The sequence below is a fragment of the Sylvia atricapilla genome, chromosome 12 (genome assembly GCF_009819655.1).
Source record: "Sylvia atricapilla isolate bSylAtr1 chromosome 12, bSylAtr1.pri, whole genome shotgun sequence".
Classification (NCBI taxonomy): Eukaryota; Metazoa; Chordata; class Aves; order Passeriformes; family Sylviidae; genus Sylvia; species Sylvia atricapilla.
The window spans coordinates 20,570,727-20,592,996 of NC_089151.1; the positions used below are offsets into that span (position 1 = coordinate 20,570,727).

General features: G+C 43.6%; 2 protein-coding genes across 4 annotated transcripts; both read right to left on the bottom strand.

Moving 5' to 3' along the window:
* Positions 1-501: 501 nt before the first annotated feature.
* PDP2 (pyruvate dehydrogenase phosphatase catalytic subunit 2) lies at positions 502-5,785 on the bottom strand. 3 transcript variants are annotated; one of them, XM_066328003.1, is made up of 2 exons: positions 5,651-5,785; positions 502-2,598 (listed from the first exon to the last, which is right to left on the bottom strand). In XM_066328003.1, exon 2 carries the CDS (start codon positions 2,538-2,540, stop codon positions 939-941), a length of 1,602 nt encoding a protein of 533 aa, XP_066184100.1. In that variant the 5' UTR covers positions 2,541-2,598; positions 5,651-5,785; the 3' UTR covers positions 502-938. The 3 variants fall into 3 exon arrangements, with proteins under 3 accessions (XP_066184100.1, XP_066184102.1, XP_066184103.1); XM_066328005.1 differs by lacking the exon at positions 5,651-5,785 and adding an exon at positions 5,533-5,613; XM_066328006.1 differs by lacking the exon at positions 5,651-5,785 and adding an exon at positions 4,263-4,283.
* Positions 5,786-11,529: 5,744 nt separating this feature from the next.
* CA7 (carbonic anhydrase 7) lies at positions 11,530-21,146 on the bottom strand. The gene is made up of 7 exons (XM_066328007.1): positions 21,087-21,146; positions 18,888-19,085; positions 15,993-16,111; positions 14,992-15,087; positions 14,700-14,762; positions 13,546-13,701; positions 11,530-13,267 (listed from the first exon to the last, which is right to left on the bottom strand). The coding sequence occupies exons 1-7, from the start codon at positions 21,124-21,126 to the stop codon at positions 13,145-13,147; spliced, it is 795 nt and encodes a 264-aa protein (XP_066184104.1). The 5' UTR covers positions 21,127-21,146; the 3' UTR covers positions 11,530-13,144.
* Between the last annotated feature and the right edge of the window lie 1,124 nt (positions 21,147-22,270).

A 22,270-nucleotide genomic window follows, 5' to 3' on the forward strand; every position in this document is an offset into this window, starting at 1 on the left:
CAAGAATGAAAGACTAAACCAGTTTGGAGAAGTATTGGTACTGTTATTTCTTTTAAGTTAAATCTGGAGAGAAAGGTGCTCTCTTTTGCTGTATTTACTTGTAGATGAATTTTTTAACTTCTAGATCTTGACCAACAATTTAAATTACAGTTGGTGGATTTGATGCACAGCACTTCATAGATCAATACTTAATAAAGGGTATATTGTTTAAACTAAACACTCAAATGTTTAAGTCTAGCGCTGTTAAATCCTGAACAGGGAATTGCAAAGACTCTCACGTGTTTGAACTCTAAGCTGCCACACAAGTCCACACAGAGTTAAGAGAATATGAATTCCCACTTTTTTGTGGAGAAAAGAACTGCACAAGAAGACACAATTTTTCCCTTGCTTAATGTCAGGAAAGACATCTGACAGTCCCAGGGCTCCTCAGGCCCAGCCAGCCTTCTTTCACGTTGTTTTATCAATATGGGGCAATTTGTTAAAATATCTGGCACATGCAAAAAAGGTTTGGTAGTTAATTTATTTAATTCAGTTACAGTGCTTCAACAGGATGCAACTCGTTCTCCACAAGAGCAGAGCCTGACACTCCATGCAGCTACACCTATTATCCATCTCTATTAAATTGTACCAAACTCAGTGAAATTTGCCTTGTTTGTTCATTGGAGTTTTACCGGAGGTTCTCATGGAATCAGAACTGGTCCACAATCTTTAGTTCAGTCACATTTCAGTGAGGTTTTCATAAAACATTTTTTTTCAGTGTATACAAACCTGGAAACCCAGGGAAATTTAACCTTTTAGAAAGTTATTTTGAAAGCCAGTAAGTAACAAAAACATTTAGGAACTTGCAGACACTGGTGGCAGTTGGACTACCAGAGAGCGAGAGGAAAGGTTCAGTATCCAAGTTCCCTAGTGGTTTTGAACTGCAGCAGTCCAAGGCCCTACTCGTGGTTCCTGTAGTAATCTTCAATAGTTTCTGAGTTGAAGTAGACCACGGTGACTGTGATGTCGTCTCTGTACATCCTGGCCAGGTCCTCGGGCAGGGTCAGCATGGCAGCCAGCTTCTCTGGGTCCACCTCGCCGTACTCGTTGCTGCCGATTGCGTGCCGGATCAGATGGGTGGCGATGTTCTGGTCCAGGGAGGCCAGGCCTTTGCTCTTCCTCTGCAGCAACAAGTTGTGCATGTAACCCAGATTAATTGGTTTCTTAAAAGTCAGTGGTGATTTCTGCATGTCGAGCTCTGCGAGATGTCCCGCAACAAGTTTTACAACCTTCTCATTACTCAGCATCTCCCATAGCCCATCCGAAGCAATAACGAGAAACTTATCCTTGCTCCTTAACTTGTGGTATGTGACTTCAGGCTCTGCAGTTAAATAAGGGGGGGTATGGTAGTTTGGAGGAACATACTGATAAATGTTTAGAGCCTCAACATCACAGCTGTTCTCAAGAATGCTGTGTTGCAATTCTTTACTCCATTTTAATTGCACATCTCCAAAGGCTCTGGAGGGCATAAGAATCCCCAGTAATCTGTCATTCACAAATAGGGTTTTCTCCTCAGATCTAGGATGTTCTCTCTTCAATCTTCTAATTTCAAATTCATCATAGGCATTGTGGTCTCGGGTTAGAGGGAGAGTAGACCATGTTCCATCTTCTTCTTGGACCCCTAAAACCGCTCTGCAATCACCAGTATTTGCCACGTGTAGGTGAACACCGTCAATGTGAGCTACACAGGCTGTTGCACCAGAAAAAGCTACTTGCAGGGCAATATTTTTCATCAACTCATTTTCCTGAGGAGCCTGAACTTCCAGTGATATGTCTGAGTCCAACCTTTTAAATGCACAGATCATGGCTTCTTCCAAACTAAACCTCGGCTCAGCGTCCAGGTCCAGCAAGTGCTGCCAGTAAACCCGGAGGTTCTCAAAGTACTGCGGGGCGATTTCCTGGTACTCCACGTCGTTGGGATGCCTGTGCCACTGCAGGATGGGCTGCACAGGTTTCATGGCCTCCACAGCCAGCTCGATCTCCTCCAGGCTCTGGCGGGGCAGGAGGGACACGGCGATGTAGTGCAGCAGCCGCTCGCTCACGGCCTGGGCGCAGGCGGCGCCCGCGTGGCCGTCGAACACCCCGAACATCATCCCCGCCGTCTGCAGGCACGTGGCCGCGCTCCGCCGGTCCTCGATGGGACTGTTAGAGGCCAGCTGGTTGCTTTCAAACCTCAGCACGGAATTTGCATTCTTGCCATTCAAATCCAGTGTTCTGTGGGATAGTTCACCTGCTCTGAGTATGTCGTTGATTTGTGCCGGAGACAACTGGAAAGAAAAGTGTTCTTCTTCGGTGGAAGTGTGTCGGAATGCTTTGGGAAAGGAGAAAGCTCTGTCTAAGCTGCAGCTCCCAGCAGGGCACGGACACGCTTTGGAGAAAACGAGCTTCCATTTGTTCTTGTTTCTATTTGGGATACAGATAGAGTACCAACGTCCTTTGCCTTGTAAAATAATGCCACTTCTGGCTGAGCTCAAAATCCAGGATGATACAGTTCTTGACATTGTAAGTCACTCCAAAAATGGAGCACCTTCCTTCAGTAACACGGAACGTCCTTGCAGCCTGGAATATAAATGTAGGAAAGGGAAAATATTTAGAAAGCTCATAAGAAGCTTTCCATATAGAAGTACAAAACATATCTAGAGCTCTCAAATATTCAGAACTTCTTTCCAAAAGAGATTGCTATAGATAAAAGCATCTTAAAAGGGATACAATTTCCATCACTTAGTTATAACCAAGGATATGACTGCTCCTTTTAACCCATGAGAAAAGATAACTTTTACTTTCCAGACAGGGTTTTTTCCTCATTGTGGCAAGAATAAGAAGAAATGGCAACATTACAAGAAATGTTATTGGAAACTGTACAACGAAAAGCCTCATCCGATATGACACAGAACAAATAGAGCCAACAAGCTTAAAAATTTGGACTTAAGTGACAATTATATTGCACAACTCTCAAAAAAGCCTGCTAGCATACAACTCCATTAATAGATCCAAAACTTCAAACCCAAGAGAAGATAAGTACTTAAACCCAGTGGAAAGACTGAGAGATGTGGCCAGTTAATGATTTATGTGAACTACCATGATCCTCACAGCTAGAACAAGCCAGTCTACCTTTCCAATTCTGTTACAGCTTATAAGCTCAGCTGTTCTTTTTTTTACCTGCAAGATCTTAACCAGCCCACAGGCAGGCAGGATCTTTTACACAGCTGAAGGCAAATTCTACTGCTGGTTAATACATGCTTTTTTCATAGCATTGTACACTACACTCCGGTGCAGTGAAAGCTGTAACAGATTGACAACTTTTACAGGTTCACAATTTGGCTTGTTCATTTGGAGAGCAGTTAGAACAAGCTGCAGGGAAGACCTCTGCTGCCAACAGCACTGAAGCCTCAGGCACTTCAGCAGCTGAAGCTCTTCAGTTGCCATGGGGGAGGTCCTCACATTGTCTCCTGCTTTCAATAAGGTATTCCAGCTGTGGGATATTGCTAAGTACAACCAGATGTTCACTCAAAAAAGAATTGTGCCCCATGGATTTCAAAACTTTATGGTATGGCAGCACCACAAGTCCAATTACTCCCAAAAGATCCCCCTAGCAGCCACTGAGAACAAGAGAGTTCTCTGTGAGCTTTCAAACACTTTGAGGTGGCCTGTGACACCACTTCCTCAGGCCAAAGACCCTACTGCTGCTACAACACCAGTTTTTTTAGCAGGCCACTTCACAAGAAATAACAAGAAACCAGCCAGATCAGATGAGTGGAAACTTTTCCAAGGAATCAGCAGGAAGTAAAAGTCACCTTGAGCTATTCTAAACAGAAGGCCTACTGAAACAACTCAAGAACTGCTGAAATCCTGTTTGAAACCCAAAGCAACGTGTCACAAAACATTTCTGATGTATGCTACCCATATTTAATGCAGAAAAGAGCAGACAAGCATTCCAACTGACCCCACCACTATGATTCTGGCAACCTGGTGAGAACAGGCAAAGACAGCACAATTTCACTGCTAATGTCAGGAGAGCAGATGGAAAAGGCAGTGCCAGTTCACTGTCCAAGGCCTTCCTGCAGTCTCCTCGGACACTGTATCTTCCAACACACACAATGCCTTTTGTTGTTCTACAGAAGGAACGCAACCAAAACAATAGGAAGACATCTGACACTACCAACTCCAGCAACAGCTAAACCCAAAAAGCACCTACAGCACAAGACAAGCCAAGGTTTGCCAACCTTTTTCAGTCCATTCCCAGTACTGTTTTTCCTTTTTTCTCTTCCTGCCTCTCTCAGCCACATGAGATTGAAAGAAGGATGACTTTCACATACTTGCTCAAAAAGCCGATTGAAATAGTGTTTTAAAGAAACCCCTCCCGTTCAGACCGGCTGGCTGACAGCGTGAGGCGGTGTGGTGTTTCCCCCAGCAGCAGAGTCACTAACACGGGTCAGCCCTGCGCCTGCCTGAGGTCAGGTAGCACTGAGGAGCCCCGGAGCCGCTGTGAGCCAGCGCTGCACACAGGGCTCCCATCCTCGGGGTCCTCCCCAGCCCTAGTGTGCAGATGCTGCTGCCTAGGACGCCCCCGGTAGCGGTGCTAATTAAAGCTAAAGCTAAAGACCATTATGTAAGAGCCAATTATTACATAAACCCGCTGCCGCTCCAGCGCCAGCTCTCCTCCCCGGGGACGCGGTGTCCCAGCGGGGCCCGGGCCCGGCCAGCCCCGGCACAGCGCAGACCGCACAGCGCAGCAGCGCCCGCTCTTCCCAGTGAAATGACAGACCCCCGGCACATTCGGATTTACAGCCCCTCTGAGATTCCCGCAAGCCCACATCCCCCGCATTCACACTCCTGACACGGTCCACACCCAGCCCTCACCCCACAAACATCCGGCACATCCGATCCCTGCCCCGCCACCTCCGCGCTGCCCCAGCCCCACACACCGACACACAGAGCCCCTCTGCTCCCCCACAGCTGTGTCCAGTGCTCCCCAAGAGCTGTGTCCAGGGCTCCCCAAGAGCTGTGTCCAGTGCTCCCCCACAGCCGTGTCCAGTGCTCCCCCACAGCTGTGTCCAGGGCTCCCCCACAGCTGTGTCCAGGGCTCCCCAAGAGCTGTGTCCAGGGCTCCCCAAGAGCTGTGTCCAGGGCTCCCCCACAGCTGTGTCCAGTGCTCCCCCACACCTGTGTCCAGGGCTCCCCCACACCTGTGTCCAGGGCTCCCCACAGCTGTGTCCAGGGCTCCCTCACAGCTGTGTCCAGTGCTCCCCCACAGCCGTGTCCAGGGCTCCCCAAGAGCTGTGTCCAGGGCTCCCCCACAGCTGTGCCCCCCATGCCCCTGTCCCGCACACGCCCCCGTGCTCCCACACCGCACCCTGCACACGCCCCCACCCTGCCCCGCACACTCACGGCTTATCCGGCACACACACATCCCGTCCCGCACAGAACACGCCCTGTGCCCCGCACACACCCCACACCGACCCCGCCGCAGCCCGGGCCCCGCACAACTCCCACCTCCCCGCTTCCGCACAGTCACCGCGCCAGGCCCAGCTCCGCTCCCTGCGCCCCGGCACGGCTGCCCCAGCGGCGGCCACTCTCTGCCCGCCCCGTCCCCCGCCCCGGGCGCACCCACCGGCCCAGCAGCCGCCACTCGCGCCCGCCGGCCCCGCGCTGCCCCTGGCGGGGCTGAGGGACGGCGCTGCCCAAGAGCCCCGCCGCCCAACCCGCCCCGGGTTCCCGTCAGGACACGGCGGGCAGGGCGCGGCCCCGCCCCTCCGCCATGTTGTGCCGGCGGGCGCGGCCGTGCCGGGGCTGAGGGGCTGAGGGAGCGGCGGGCCCGGCCTGAGCGGCCCACGGCAGCGCAGGACATTGAGCCGAAAGGAACCAGTCACGCGTGTTAGACAGAAAAAGCACAAGCAGGGGTTTCCTCCTCATAAATAACATTCAAAACCACGCTGTTTCCTTGAGGGGGAACCGCTCGGCTTTTCGTTTTTTTTTTTTTTTTCCAGTACGATTCCCCACCCTTCAGCGCTGAGGACACCGGCTGATGAGGCTCAAGATCGCAAAGCTCTTTCGTAATTAACTCGCCATATAAATTATGGAGAACAAAAGGGCTCCTTTTGCTGACTTCCCGGGTTTTTTTGGTTTCATATGACTGCTTGTCTCGGTTACCATTTCCACTGAGCGGTTCTAAGGCAGGTAACGAGGGGAAGGAACGAGCCCAAAGTGCACGGTGGTTAATCAGTAGTTACTGCTGTTAACGCAGTGGTTACTAAATAGCCCCTGCTTTGAAACTTCTAAGAATCATTTTTTTGCAAAGACGGAGGCTTACAAGTTCCAAGAGGCTTTGATATTATCCGTGCGTTTTTTAATTCGCCTGGCTTCTTGTACTGAAGGATTTTTAGTTGGATAATGTGGTGGAAGTATCCTAGATGAGATAAGCGTGTTCCCAAGTTATCTCATATGGCAAGAAGCCGATCATCTTCAATGACCCTGAGCTTTCACTTGTCTCTTGTTTTTATTAAAACAATGAAACGTAATTTCACGTCACATGGAAGTGCATACAAAAAAAAAAATAAATGTCATCTTAACAAAAAAATTCACAACATGCAAAATACCACCTCAGGTTTGACGTAATTATTTTATCTGCCTGACAAATCTGAACTGAAAGAGGACACCCGCAGCAGCCCTTACCTGCATCTCTGTGCTCTGTCCAGTGCTCAGGTACAGCGCCAGCAGCTCCGGGATCTCCCCGGGAGACGGGGAAGGAGCACGGCCCCGAGGCTGCCGGAGCTGCCAGGGATGCACGGGAGAGATTGTTGGGCTGTCAGGGCAGGGGCAGGAGCTGGACCCGATCAACCCTGTGGGTCCCTTCCAACTCAGGACAGTCCATAATTCAATGATTCTTCCTTCTGCCCTACCAATTTTCAGCTTTTGTACCATTTACAAAACTGATAAAGCCTCACACAGCAGCCTAAAACTGAACGTGACTGCTCTGAGTTTCCTGTGCTCTCACCATGGTTAAATGCTTCTCTTCAGCTGAAGGCTGTAACCCATTGCTCATGCAGTAATTTCATAAATTCATATGCGTAAGCTGAAGTGACTTAGGAACCATGTAAATGTTAAACAATTAACAGTCAGTCCTGCAGAAGATGTTCCTTTCACTCCACATTTTCTAAACACAAGAAGGAATACCATATTGAAAGTACTTGACAGGGCTGAATAGCAAGTTGAATTGAGATTTAGATTCTACTTTGGACTGTTTGATTATGCTGATGAACTTAAGTGATACATAATTAAAGAGAAAAATGGAAATGCTACTCTCTGATATGATCTGAGGAAAGAAATGGTATTGCTCAGGCTTGCAGTGTTTTTGCCTTTAGGAATATAGAATAAAATGGCAAATTTCTGTAGCAACAGTGCTTGGTTGCCATAGTGCTCTATGTTCTTTATTTGCATTGAAAAAATTAGAACTCAAGTTTCTTTAAATAAAAGTCAGATTTGGTTTTGACTTTGCTGATTATAGGTGAGCCAAGTTTAGTCCTGTCCCAGAAGACAATTCTTACCTGTATTTATAAGAAAATTAGTCTAATTCCAGGCATTGTATTAAGGTGCAGCTATAGGCTAAAATACAGCAGATCCTATACTTAGATTTTTTTTAAGGAACAATCTTATCTGCTGACTTGTACAGTCAGCAACTCTGGTTTTCTATGGAACTACATTCTTGAACTCATTTCTGTGTTCTTGCTTAGGCCTGACTGCACTATTTTGGGTTTCTTTCTTTCTCATGGAACATAAGTTTTCCCCCCCTTGTTGGTTTGGACAACTGGCTGTGGCTACTTTGGTGTAATTCAAACATCTGCTTCCAGAGGCTGCAAACAGCTGTCCCTCATTGGCACTGCCCTCACAGCAGGTGCTAGCATGGATTACTTTCCATGGCCTCATTGATATTAATGAAAAGTCTGAGACTCCTGATGCTTTGTAAACATTTCTTGTTATGGAGCCACGCAAAGATCGGAAATGCCAAATAAAGCAGATATCCCTAAGAGAGCAAGTTAAAAATTGGACTAATATTTCTAATAAATAGCCAATTCTTTTGTCAAAAAGCTGACCAGCAGCAAAAGGTTTGAATCCAAAGAAAAGTAGTAAACTACTACTAAAAGTAGTTTTCTAGTTTTCAGAAGTTTTTCTGCAATAAAGAGACTCGGCCTAGTGATACAGATTAGAAAACAGCAAGAGATCCAGACCCTTTGGAAATTTGTGAACATGCAAAGGAAGGTGGGTCCTTTGGAAGAACTGTCTCTCTGGCCCATGCAGTGAACACAGACTGAGTTTTGTCCTTTTTGCACAAAAAGCTCTATAGTCTAACAACCAGCTTTTGAAAAGGAAACAGCACCAGCCCACAAAACACCTTCCTGCTGAGCAGCTTTAAGAATGTCCCTGTTTGCTGGCTGTATCTTGCCCTGTGAATAATGACAGACATTTCATCTGCTGTATGTGACATTTTGGATTTTCACAGAAGGAAAATGGGCACTGCAGATGGAAAAATCTCTTACTATAAACAAACAAAACTCACGTACAAATGGAGACTCTAGGTCTGTTAGAGGAACTGTATTTTCTAGTTTGTTTGCAGCTGTTCCGGTCTAATCTTCCTAAGTAATCTAAACCAAAACCTCAAATGCTAAGAAAGAAGGCAAGCTTCAAGAAACATCGATAAACAGAGGTAAACACCATGAAAAATTGTAGGAAAGGTGCTGTTCCAGCTCCCCAGCTTCATTTAGCCTCTCCTGTTGTAGCTGTGGCTCAGCAGTGTCTGGAGTTGCAGGGGTTAATCTGAAGACCCAGTTTAAGTCAAAGTAATTGCACTGGTGCAAAGGTCTTTCCAGTTGCTATAATGGGATCTGAATGCCACATGGATCATTCTTATTGGATGTTGCTTAAAAATTGGTTTAAGTTAAACAAACAAATGTTCATTAAGGTTCCGTGCCACTGTAAAAGTAAATTTACATTTCTTGGGGTCAGTTTTCAAGGCCAGGAAAGTCTTATGGCTTGGGAAGAAGTACTCATATGTGAAAAAAACTATTATATTCCTTTCCTCTCTCTTCTCCTTCCACCTTCTCCTCCAACAGACAAACAGGGTGAGCTGGCTCCTAAATTACTGTATTTAATATTTCACTGTGTTGATATGAAATTAAGTTATTTGCATTACTATGTTACTGTTCACAACCTGGTGCTGAAATTTTACTAAATTTCAAATGCGGTGCAGGTAGCAGCATAAATGGAACATCAGAGGAGTGAAAGTTCCCTGTGTTATAGCTGTGCAAGCTGGAAATACTTTTGTGCAAGTCAGGCAGGTTCGATCTTCTGCTGTGCTTTCCTCAGGGGAAATGAGAAAAATTGTGAGACCCCCACTCTCCCAGGAAAGCAGACAGTGCTTTGATGCTCAGTGCTGTCACTAAAGGGTTGCTTCTGCATGCAGAGGAGTTCAGAGAGGAAAGCAGCTAACAGTGAGGTGTATGATAACACCCCATTTTCTTCAGGCTTATCTCTGTTTTTTTCCTGAAATGCTCCTTTTTTTATCTTTCTGACCTTTGAACTCTGCCAAAAGCACCATCTGGCATTGAGGTACCTTGCAAAACTTTTCCCCAGTTCTTGTATTTGGATTAATTTACCCTTATCGTGAAATGTATCATTATAAGTCTGCTACATCATAACAACTGTATGATGGAAACTACCTAAAAATCTTTCTGCTTGCCAGAGATTGGAGAAAAACCAAAGGTGAACTGTAACTACAGCAATTAAAGTTTCAAAACTAAAATTAAGGAAGTGTGCAGTTCACCAAACAGAGGATCTCTCTGCTCAGCAGTGAAATGAGGAACAAACAATTGTAACTGGTTTATCGAGTTTCTTTTGTCAGACTGATTTTTATCTGAGGAAGGAATTTCAGTGACTACCTATACAGAGCCAGAAAGGAGCTTTCAATCACTTATATCTTTACAAATTATTATTGTCACAGTTAAGCTCTCTCATCTCTTGTATTTTGACTGCATAGACCTTAAAAATCGTTTTAAGGATTGTGGCAAGAAAGGGAAGGAGAGCCGCTAGATGGCATTTTTAATCCAGCTTTTACTGCTGTGCAAGTTCAGTCACTGTCCTAAATGTGAGGCCTCTGTTCTCTCAGTCAGGATGGCTGCCAAGCCCAAGAGAAGGTAAGTGAATTCTTGCTGGAATAATTACAGTCAACTCATATTTTTCCTTCAACACAACAATTTGGTAAAAGATAATGTTTTAGAATCATTCAATCTCAAAATAAATGAAGTTTATCAAATAGGTGTTTATCCAGTAAAATATTTGTGTTTTTTTATTGGATGATCAGGCTCTTAAGAAACAACAAAGAATGTAAAAGTCTTCCTTTTATATTTTACTTCCACATGGTAAAAAATAGATTACATTCTTCCATCCAACAACTGAAGAAAACCCAAAACACCTCAAGCAACCAAAAAACCCTATGAGCAAAATCAAATTTATTTCTGCAAGAAAATACAGTGCCGTTTCTCTCTGGAACTGAGCACCTTGGGGCAATGCAGCATTTAAAGCTCTTTGCAATGTCTGAGCTTTTACAATAACCTTGTAAGCTAAACATTATCCTCCTGCTGTTCATGAATTAACCACCCTCAAAGAAGCTTAACTACTGTATGCAAGGTCACAGCATGGACACATTCGGGGCATAAAGAACTTTTTTTTAGATTGAGGGGTTGGATCTGGGGAAAACTGGATGAAATTTCAGTGCACAAGCCTTCTTTACCTCCTATGAGAGGGAGGGAGCCTACACCTATGCCTAAAATTCGAGGAAAGCACTGAAAATGCTGATCTTGACCTGCTCAGTGAACACCTGTACAGATATTAATGCAGCAGTACTGAGATAGCTTGATTATGGTACACATGGTAAATAATATTGGGTTTATTTTAAATATTGGCAAATTTAAAATTTGCCCCTAAAAATTTTTTTTTGCTATCCAACTGTAAAGTTTTTTGAAAGACTTTTTACATTTCCAAATGCATCTCTTCATGTAAATTTTAACAGGGACATAAGATTCATGATAGTAGGTTAACTCTGGGAAAGAAGTCATTTAAGGTATACAGTATGTTAGAACTTAAATGAAAGGATTAAGCTGAAACAGAAACTGTCAATCCCAGAAGATGGTAAGAACTCTGATATGGACTAAAAAGACCTGTCAGAAATAATTTCTAGGATTTAAAGACATGCCCACAAACTTGGGAGAGATAACTCATATCTGTACTTAAATCATTCCACAGTAGCTTAGGCAAGGTTTCTGTAGAAGAAAAGACAAGCAATCAAAGCGTTCCTTGATCCAAAAGAGATGCATCAAACAATATCTTTTAGTGAAAATCCAAGAAAAATAATGCTGTAAGTGGTGAGAGATGGGTCTTCTCAAAATAAAGGATGAAGATACACACACATGATTTTAGTCTCATTTATTTCATTTGTTAAAGAAATTAGGATACATTAAAGAGAGTTTCTACAATATCAGTTTGCCTTACTAGCAAAGTTCATAATACATTCATAATAGCTAAAACCATTGCATTTTGTAAGGATTTTCCATTGCCTTTAGCATCTGCTGGATAAGAATCTCACATCTAAAACAATGCTGAATTAGCCCTCACAACAGTCCTGTGAGGTAGAGGTCAGTGTTACCCTCTTTCTACATAAGAGGAAACTGAGAAACAAAGTTTTAGGTCAGTGTACCAGAAAAACCATGGAGATTTCAGGAGCAGAATTCCAGTCTTTCACTACTTGTACTTTGCTCCACATCTCATGTCATCCTTCCTTGGAGGAAGGGGAGCAGGCACAGCAGCTGCTGTTCTCCCTTCTCCCCAATTCCCTTGGTCTTGTACATCTTTTTTTCTCCATCTCAGCTGATGGAAAGTGATAACATCAGCGATTTCTACCTGAACTACACAGACAGAACAGGCCATGTGAGGCCCAGAACTACAGGAGCTGGGAATTGACTGTGGGTAGTCACAGAGAACATCACAGTATTGAGAACCAGTCAGAATTTTGTCACTAAGCTGCAGAACCAACACGTGGCTGTTCTAAAGCAACTTTCACAGAGGTAAAAGGACTCAGGAGCGCTGAAGCCTTGTGTGAGCAGGTAGCATCCCTGCCAGGAGCCCTGGGACAGAGAGGGTCTGTGCAGCAATGCACACTCAGGGCAGACAAGATCTACCTGTGTTGGGTCCCTAAAGGAAACAAAATACCTGCTCTCTGTAGGGCAGACACCAAAGGATGTCATATTGCAGAGCACAGCACTGAGCTGAGGTAGAATCTGAGCAACTGAGGACCACAAAACACACCTTGATCACTACAGAGTAACTCTTCAACCAAACTGACCCTGACCAGGGCACTGTGGTCCAGTGTTCTGCATGGGCTGAAAGGACAAATACCTAAATAACATTGCAGTAAACTGCTCTGCTTTTCAACACAGCATTCCATTGTTACTTCTCATTGTAAGATAACATATCTGAACAGTAGATTTAGAATATATATTTAATTTTCATACCAGAGCCTACTTGAGGCAAGTAAAGTACTTTTTTCTAGCTACTTATACACTTTGTGTTATCAGGCAGCAAGAATACAGTGAAAGCAGTCTTTAAATCAGAGTTCAGCAAATGGTAACAACAGATCACTAAGGGAAATTTAAGTCAAATTTGTTCAAAATTCTTGATTACTGTTTCCTCATATATTCAATGAGACAAGCAGAAGTTGTGGCTATCAGCACTAGTAGATCACTACACAATTTTCCATTTTATATCAAGTTGGATTTTAATGTCATTTTAATTTTAGAGAGTTTAACATCTTGGATAACAAACTAGTTCACTCAGCTACCCCTTAGATTAAATAGTGCTGGTTAAAAAGATGCCACTTCTCCAAAGAATGGGCACTTCAAATAAAATAGGAAGCCAGAAGATTGTCCCCCTCTAAGCAGAGGGTTCATGGAAATGCCTGTCTTGTGAGTTCCATGAGTGGTCAGGAGACCAGAATTTCTGTTTAGAGTATCTCACATGTGGAAGCTCTTGGATATCTCAGGTCCATTATCAGTTTTCCTCAGGCCTTGAAGGAAGCTCGAACAATTCTTCCCTTCAGTGGCTGAGGGGGGCGAAAGTTATTGGCCATTTGGATCCTCTGGTCTTCCTCACTGGTGAAGAGCAGCATGCGGAATTTCTCCAGCTGGAAGTTCAGGGGAAACAATTCACTGCTTAAGGGGGCAATCAACAGTAATGTTTTTTAAAAAAAAGACTAAAAGGAAATACTCAGTATATTTTAATCTGTTAACGTAACAGGTTCAAGCAAAGCTCCTAGAGAGTATTAACAGAAAATAACAAAAGCCCTGAGGCTTGAACAGGCTGAATATTCAGACTTTTAACCTGGCCTCATTTCAAACCAAAACAGTCTTTGCCTGCTTATCTAGCACTGAATGCTGCAAGAACAGAGTATCAGAAATGTACCTGTTTCACAGAGATTCTGATGGGTTCTTTCAGCACTATCCATGTCACACTTTCATTAAGGGGTGGGGTTGTCAGAGAACCAAGGTATGTCCAGTAATCTAGACTCAAGGGCAGGAGACATTTAGGGTTGAAGCCTCTAAACTGAGCTTTTGTACCCTGGGAAAAGAAAACATTTAAAATTTATCCTTTTACTTTTAAATGCAGGTAAAGTAGCTTTCTTGAAAGAGAAGAAAATGTTAAAGTAACATTAAAAATAGGGGAAAGGAGAAGTCTGTAAAAGTTTGGCTGCCTTACAACTGTTAAGCAAAAGTAGATGGCAAGTGTGATGCCTAATGCTGGCTTACTGGACTTTGATATCTTGCACCATTCTCTACCAAAATTCACCTCTAGTCACAACAAGCCCCAAAATAACGCAGAAGTGTGTTCTATAGTTCAGACTGCTATCTAAAGCAGTGTGAGCTATAGATAATATCATGGCAGAATTCCTTGTCTCATTACTTCTCCTCTATTTTAGTAGGAAGATTTAAATCCTATAGGCATGTTCTGGTATGGTAAATATTTGCTTTAAAAAAAATAAAATCAAACCTTCAAGTCTAAAATTAGAAGAAGGTGGATGGATAGAGGAAGATACATCAGCCAAAAGATTGGTAGAAATAGAAGGAGGTGCTGCCTAAAGTAGTGATTGCCTTAAGTACCACAGTCTAGAGCAACACTCCTCAGCCTGCAGGAGCATCCAGATGGGTTTCAGTCACTCAGAAAACGCCTCAGGAACAAACTCCGGACCTCAGTGAGATCATTCCTGACAGAGCTCTGCAGCAAAGACAGGCAGTTTCCACTTGTGCCAGCTGAGGCTTAATGAAAAAGGATTCCTTTGCTGAGTCTCAAGGGTCAGGGAGCTGTTGATTTTAGACTTTTTGGGAAAGGCAGAACCTCTGGATGACAAGTGGGGTCAGCACAGTGTGGTTAGGAACCTGAGATTAGGAAAATAATATGAACTTTGGAGGGGAAGAAAAAACTACAACAGTTATGTTCTAGTTATGGGAGGTGATTTTTCTAGTTGTGGGTGGGTGAGTTTTCATTTTTGTCTCAAAGATGTACATGAGATAATTTTTAAAGGATTTCCCAGAAGCAAATTTAAAGAGTTTAGAACTTACTTTAAATTTTACCATGTACAAAGCATCAGTGAGCCTGTTCATACTGGCATGTTCTTTTCCAATCTAAAAGAATGGAATAGGCAGGTTAAATTAGAACACTACACCTAGGTGTTGTTTTCTTACCCAAATCTTAACATTGCTACCAAAGTTTATCAGCAATTTGCAATGCATTAATGCTTCCAGTAAGTCATCTGTTTTCCTTAAGCACTTCTTAAATATGTGGCATAGTCCTCAAACACTTTACAGCATAATGCTTTTTATCATGTAAACATGCTATTTTTGCAATTCTTACCTCCAAGAAAACACCAACTACTGCCAAGCCATCTGGAGCTGCTGCTGCCTCTCCAAATGTTGCATATTTTCTGGCATTCCAATGTACTAAGTGGAGCTTAAAAGAAAAATAACGAATAGTAATTAAATTAGTGATAGAAGTAATGAACGTGGTTTCTCATTGGCAGCACTAACAATTGTTCATAACAGAACAGTTTTGTGCCAAAGACATTGCTGGAAACATGAAGAAATTCAATCTTTCGGACAAGTCCGTGAGTGTGGGCAGGAACCAGACAAGTTTTCTGTTACAGCCCACACGGGGGTGGCATGGCCAGGCTTTGGGAGTGGGAGGGTACAGGGGTGGCTTCTGTGAGAAACTGCCAAAAGCTTCTCTAGCTCGTGATCACAAGGAAGGGACCAGGCTGGAGCAGCTCCTGAAGGACTGACTGCTGCCATGGAAAGGACCAGGCTGGAGCAGCTCCTGGAGGACTGACTGCTGCCATGGAAAGGACCAGGTTGGAGAAGCTCATGAGCTCACTGTCTCCTGTGGGAGGGACCCCACACTGGAGCACAGAAGAGTGTGAGGAGCCCTTCCCCTGAGGAGGAAGGAGCAGCAGAGACAACCTGGGATGAGCTGAGCACAGCCCCCATTCCCTGCCCCACTTTGGGGAGAAGCGGAGAAAGCTGGGAGTAAAGTTAAACCCAGGAAGAAAGGAGGGGTGAGGAGAAGATGTTTTAAGATTTAGTTTTTATTTGCCATTCTCCTACTCTGATTTGCTTGTTAATAGATTTTTTTTTGTTTTGCTGTGTCAGTAGCTAGTGAGGGATCTCTCCCTGCCCTTATCCCAACTCACAAGCATTTCCTTATATTTCCTCTCCCCATCCAGCTAAGAAGGGCAAGGATGGCTGACCTACCCATGATGAGCAAGGAATCAGAATCCTAATCCTATCCCCACTGCAGATAAAGTCATGTGACAACATCATTTGCATGAAATAATCCCATCTGTGAAAACACATCCTTACCTCGCAGGGAAAAGGTTTTCCATCAATGGTGTGCTCTGATCCCTGGCTGTGTGTGGTCCCCCAGTGGAAGTGGAACTGCTTTAGCCGAAATGGATTCTGAAAGGGCCCTCCACTGATTCCTGGGCAGAAGAACAAAAAAAACAAACAAAAAAAACAAAACAAAAAAAAAAATTAAAAGGTGAAGAAAGCTTAAGCATTCTGACTTTTTAGCTTCCTGCTAGTAAAACTAACCACTGTTGGCACAATAGTGGAAAAAAAGCCAGCAGCCTCTCCCAGCTGCCAGCATGAAAAAGATGCATCATCCTGGCATTTAAGAGGGGTGGATTTACTAATGGAGAGCACCTAAATTCATTTGAAAATGTAAATTAAAAACAGTGTGGCCACCTGTACAGAATTTGTAGCTTTCTTGAAAGAGTATATTTGACACAAAGGTGTGGTAACCACCCTTATGGTTACGCCTTTCTTGTTAAACACAATCAATACAAGTGAAACAGATGGAGCAGTCCTGGGAGCAGCCTTTGGAGTGCTGTGGGTGAGAGCTGGCCCTGCTCCAGTGTGAACCCCCCTGCCCTGGGCTGAGCCCAGCATGGGCAGCAGGGGAGAGGGGATTCTGCCCCCTCAGGTGAGAGCCCACCTGCAGAGCTGCCCCAGCCCTGAGCACAGCAAGGGCCTGGAACTGCTGGAGAGAGCCCAGAGGAGGCTCCAGCAGGAGCAGAGGGATGGAGCAGCTCTGCTGGGAGGAAAGGCTGGCAGAGCTTGGGCTGTTCACTTGGAGAAGAAAAGACTCCAAGGAAACCTTATACCCTGAACATCAGGTAGACAATTCAGCTAAGTATTTCCTTCTTGCAGTATCTTAACTTCCAGTGGAGGTTATCTATATTCCATCCCCTTTAAATACCTGATCCCATAAAAGAGGAAATATAATAGCTGGTACTTCATACGACACCACTCAACCTCAAATCACCTTCTAAAGGTAAGGAAATGCCACAGAGACACTTGATAACATCATTTGAAATAACACCTAAGCACAGACAAATGTTTAAGATGCCATCCATAGAAGATATTTTATCAACAGCATCAGTAATCCCTCTAACTTTATATGCCACCAAATCTAATACACTCTGCCCAACAGACATCAAAACCTGATCAATGTCACATTAAGAAAATTAAAATTACATTTAATATCTGTAAAGCTTGTATCCTCAGTGCAGTTCATAACATTTTATTTAAAGAGTAAAAGCTGGGGCTTGCACAGTGCTACCACATATGCATGCTTCCAGCTGGCCTTTATGCAGGAAACTGGCCTTGCCAAAGCAAAGGTTTTAGGATTAATTAAGGATATAACTACTTCCAGTACATTTTTCTAAAGTTAGCAAAAGAATGCATCACCTATTCCAAATATTTTAAGAAATTTAGCTATTATGGATTACTGTCAAAATTCTGTTGTGTCATTTATGCAGAGCTTTGAGTCACTAGATCTATTTTGACACAACCAAGAGCAGTTTAAACCATGTTTTCCACTCTTAGCAGTCATCTTCCTTGAAAAAGTGTTATTGAAACAAGATATGCTTCGTGTAGAAAGGCTCTCATTCCTAACAGGTGCTCTGAGTCTGGATCTTTGAATGCAGAGTAATGGATGTTCTGAAACTTCTAAAGCTGAATAAAGTTCACTGTTACATAAATACAGTCCAGCTGAAAATTGCATTAAAGTAGTTACCAAGCTAAGATAATATTTCCAGAGAGGATTTTACAAATTCTATTTATAGGGTGACATTCTGAACAGATCCGTGCAGTAAAAATGGAAAATGCTCACCCAGTCTTCTTTGCAAATTCGGTAAAGATAAGATGCTTGAAAACCTGACCATCCCATTAGGCAGGTTCTTAAATTCATTCCAGAAGAGAAATATTAAAACAAAATGACTGGAATATTAACCTTTAGCCCTTATTTCAAATGGTTACCAGCACAGACAAGCCACTTCACAGAAAAAGTAATTTGTTTTCAATGTCAAGGTACCTTATTTAGCTTGCATCAATCAGCACACCCAAAAGGAGGATGAAGTCAGCTGATAGATTTAAAAACTGTTCTTTTTGTGGGTTGTTTTTTTTTAATGCACTCTTCCCATTTATCAGCTGCTTTATTATCTCCATTTGAATGCTCTTCCCCTACCCTCAGATGTAAAAGCACAGTCTACCATGGAAACAGACCTAACAGAAGAAATACTCAATCACTTAGAGAATTTACATTCTCTGCCAAGGACTGAGACAAGAATAAGGTACAACTGCAGCCAATCCAACATCCAAAGTTGGCTGCTACCAACTCAGAACGAACTTAAGATTTTCTAATTTCTGAAGAAACGAAAGTGCTACAAGTCAGGGAGGAAAGAAGAAAATGCACAGTAATGGGAACCAGTCCAGGTACAACTTAATGCAGTGATTATGATTATGACGACTGTGCTGCAGGACCCAGCTCTGCTCAGCCTCTTCCCTTCCCTGTGGGTAGGGGCTGGGCACTGAGCCAGAGCTGGCACCCTTGATTGGGGTGATCATGAACCAGGGCAGTGTGGAGCTTACATCCCTGCTCTGGATGCTGGATGTGGTCTGGCAGTGCTGGAGAGATGCCCAGCAAACTCATCTAAAAGAAAAGGACTGCAATCAAACTTCTCATTTTTCTGATGCAAGAGCTTTTCCTAATGAAGAAACACTTATTGATCTGTGATATTGCATTGCTAGAGAGGCTCAAAGTAAAGACAAAATATAAACAGCTCCAGTCACATGCCTTGTTCTAAGCTGAAATTATACACATCATAGAAGTTACAGCATACAGAACATACTTAATTATTTCCCCTACTGAGTCCGAAACTGGTGTTCTGAGTTAGCTGGCTGTGTTAGTCTCACCTGTCCTGTCATCAGTGTCCTCAAACTCCACCATGACGGAGTGGCCGGTGTTGGAGATGCTGAGGGAGGTGCAGGACTCGTAGGAGATGACAAGGGGCTGCAGGTTGGGGTCATAGACTGCCCGAGCAGAGTCGATGTCAATGGGGGACTGCCGGTTTCCCTGGGCAATGGGGTAAGCTTTGTGCCACTCGGAAGGGCCTTCAACAGCAGGCAAAGGAAAGCAGCATTATTTCCTTCCCCCCACACACAGGATGGCCATTATGGGTTTTCATGAGGCTTGAAATAAAGCTTGCTCAGCAAGAGTGACTCCAGTGTTTGGAATGTGAGAAATCAGTCTAAAGTCTAGCCTGGTGTGTTTTTATTAGCACAAGCAGGCTGCAGCAAGATGGGGATTCAAATATCTTGCCCAGAACACACCGAGGAGATCATGGCACATTGACAGAGTGCTGTACCCCCAGTCACTGTGCCACTCTCTCTCTCTGCAAAGGCAGCAGTTACCTTGCTAAGATGTTCCAAGGTGGGTACAGGTGTAAACACTTGCATGCACAAACACACTCCCCAAAAAACAGCATCTAATTCTTCCTGGGAAAGAGAGTGTAAAAGCTCCAGCAATTCAAATTAGATGCAGATGACTCAAATCTCTTAGCTACTGACTATGCAGTTATTTTTAAAATCGTTTTATGACTGCAGTAAATCTTTGAGACAGCTCCATTCTTCACTCATGCCCATTATGGTATCTCTCTAACCTGAGTGAAGGACACAGGATGATAATTAACACTTTGGGACTTCCTGACCTCAATAGAGGGGAGAAAGCCCAATTTAATAGCAGAACTCTGCTGCCTGAACTGGAAGATTCTTAAGCAATTTGAGATAACAAAAGCTTATCCATATCAAAGAACTCCTTTTTCTTATGGCTCATTTTCTACTCTGCTATGGTAGTGAAAGCAGCAATTAAATTCCTCTGCTGCTTTTGTGCATGATGTATAACAGTAACAATTGTACTTCGGGATTCTCAAGAAGCATACTTTTAATTGTAGCATTCTCACACGCTTTCACAAGGGTAAGCTTTTTAAAAATCAAGCACAGGTATTTAGCCTCCTTGAGTTTACATAACACAACAGTGATCTATTACACTGTTACTTGGCTTTGACACTTTCTGCAAAACTAAGCTCATAAAATAGTATCTTTTCTCAGCCTGCCTGTAAAGCAGATTTAGGAATTAAATGTTCTTACCCAAGCTAGGGGAGTATCATTTGGCTCTCACAAGCTTCACAAGAGTATACACGGCTTTATTACTCCTAGCTACAAGCACAAATACCTACTAGCACTAACTGGCTTCACTTGGTATTCAAACATGCTTTCAGACTCACAGAAACTAAAGGAATTGCTGTTAAGAAAGAGACTAGCCCCTGAAGGTTATGCAAAACATTCTTGTTGGACACTCAGCAGCTAAAATATTTGCTGCAAGGAGAGAGACTCCTGGAAGTTATGCAATTGTCTCATTGGCCAGCATCAGCCACTCGTCCATCCTCTCTGTAAAGGATACAGGCACTATAAAACACTACTGTGGCAATCCTTCAGGAGCTCCACATCCCCCCTCATGCTGTGACACGCATCCTTGGAGGTGGGAAGCAAAGGAGGAGGACTAAATTAAAAACTGTCAAATCAGAAAGCATAAGTTGTTCTGTAAGAGATCTGATACTGATCTGTACGATTTATTGATGTACTAGACATACATAGCATATAGCTTATTTTATTCACTTTTATGAAAGCCTAGATATCACATTTCAGCAACTGCACAGAATCAGGAGCTCTATCATTGCTCTACTAAATCTTCTTTACCTAACAGGAGTGCTTTTGGAGAAAGACACAGGTAATCTTTTCAATAACAGCATTTTGGAAGGGACCCATTTATAATATCTGCAGTCTGAAAAAAACCCAAAGCATTCAAACTGCTTCCCTCAGTTTAGGAATGTTGATTGCAACACTGAAAGGCAGCAGATATAAACTTGTGCATCTTTTGGTGCCACTTTCTGTGTGCTATTGATTATCAATAAAGTAATTAATTACCTGCTGTATATACTCGATTCTTGCAGACATCAAAATGCAGGCAGCTCTGCAGGGCTCAGGCAACAGCTCTAGAAAAAAAAACGAGTGGGGGAAGACAGAGAGATGCAGCACGGAAATGCCATAACCTACCGTCAGCCTGCCCATATCCCCAACTGTGGTGGCCAGTCATTGTGGGAGCTGCCCCTGCTTGGCTCCAGCTCCCTGAGCAGGGCACTGCTGCCTACCTGCCTTTATAGCGGCTCCTCGTGGGATAGGGTCAGCCCCTTAAAGATACAGAGCAGCCACAGCAATTCTGCAGGACAGGAAAGTGCCCGTGTTCTCCTGCTCCAGCCTTGCTGCTCCTGCTCTGCTCCTGCTCCCCCTATTTGCCAAGGCAGCACAGGTGAAGGAAAATGTAAAACTCAGATAACTGAAGTCTCAGGACTTAGAGAGAAAGCCAAAATGTGAATCAAATTTAGGAAAAAGGTATCAGTGATTTCTCATTGTCTGCCCCAAGGAAGCAAAAGCCATCAGGTGCTCTGAGCATCAGGACGGTCGTGTGCAGGTGGGACCTGCCCTTCTCACATCTGTGCTCTGCAGAAACATCACTGCCTCTCTTCTGAAATGCTCCTGCCAGCTGCAGAAAAGGGAAGCTGTTTTCACCAGATCTGTAATTAATCACAATTGGTGCTTAGATGAGATGGAAAACATTCTCATCTTGGGAAAAAAACTTCTTGTGCTGCTTTTAAACAAGGTACAAATCACACAAAGTAAGGATGAATTGACAATCTGATTTTAATTTTGCAACTTACAGAAACTTTTTAAATAGACAAAATTAAAAATGTGGTTATATTAGGGACAGAACATAGTAGACTCCAGAGAAAGGAGTTGATCTGTGAAGCCTCAGTTATCTGGAATGATCCAGTAGTTGCCTGCACCCTGCTAAAGCCATGGAGAAGCTAAAATGAGACACCAAATTTGTAGCTGTAAAATGTCTTAAGACATCTCTGGGGCAAGGAAAAAGGCTCCTTCATTGTAATTTTGTTAGATCTGAGGAAAAACTCTCTGTCAAGGCTACATTTTACAAACACATTGATTTTCACAAAGACAATAGCAGATGAAAATAGGAATTCTTCTATTATGCAATCAAAAATATGGAAGAAAAAAATCAATAAGAGCATTTTATGCAACTTTTATGTTGTGGTACTGCCTTGTAAGTATTAGTTTTATTTTTCAGGAGGTTTCCATGAGAGTCAGCTATAAAACCTTTAAGAGTTGCTGATGCCAGCTAAATCACTCACAGAGGGATGTAAACTGCTGCAAAGCTCTCCACA

Coding starts and splice junctions, on each gene's coding strand:
- CA7 (XM_066328007.1), bottom strand. CDS start 21,126: ATGACTGGCCACCACAGTTGGGGATATGGGCAGGCTGACG. Junction 14,763..14,991: donor TAGTTGGTGTTTTCTTGGAG/GTAAGAATTGCA, acceptor CCATTCTTTTAG/ATTGGAAAAGAACATGCCAG. Junction 13,268..13,545: donor TCAGAATCTCTGTGAAACAG/GTACATTTCTGA, acceptor CTGAACTTCCAG/CTGGAGAAATTCCGCATGCT.
- PDP2 (XM_066328003.1), bottom strand. CDS start 2,540: ATGTCAAGAACTGTATCATCCTGGATTTTGAGCTCAGCCAGAAGTGGC.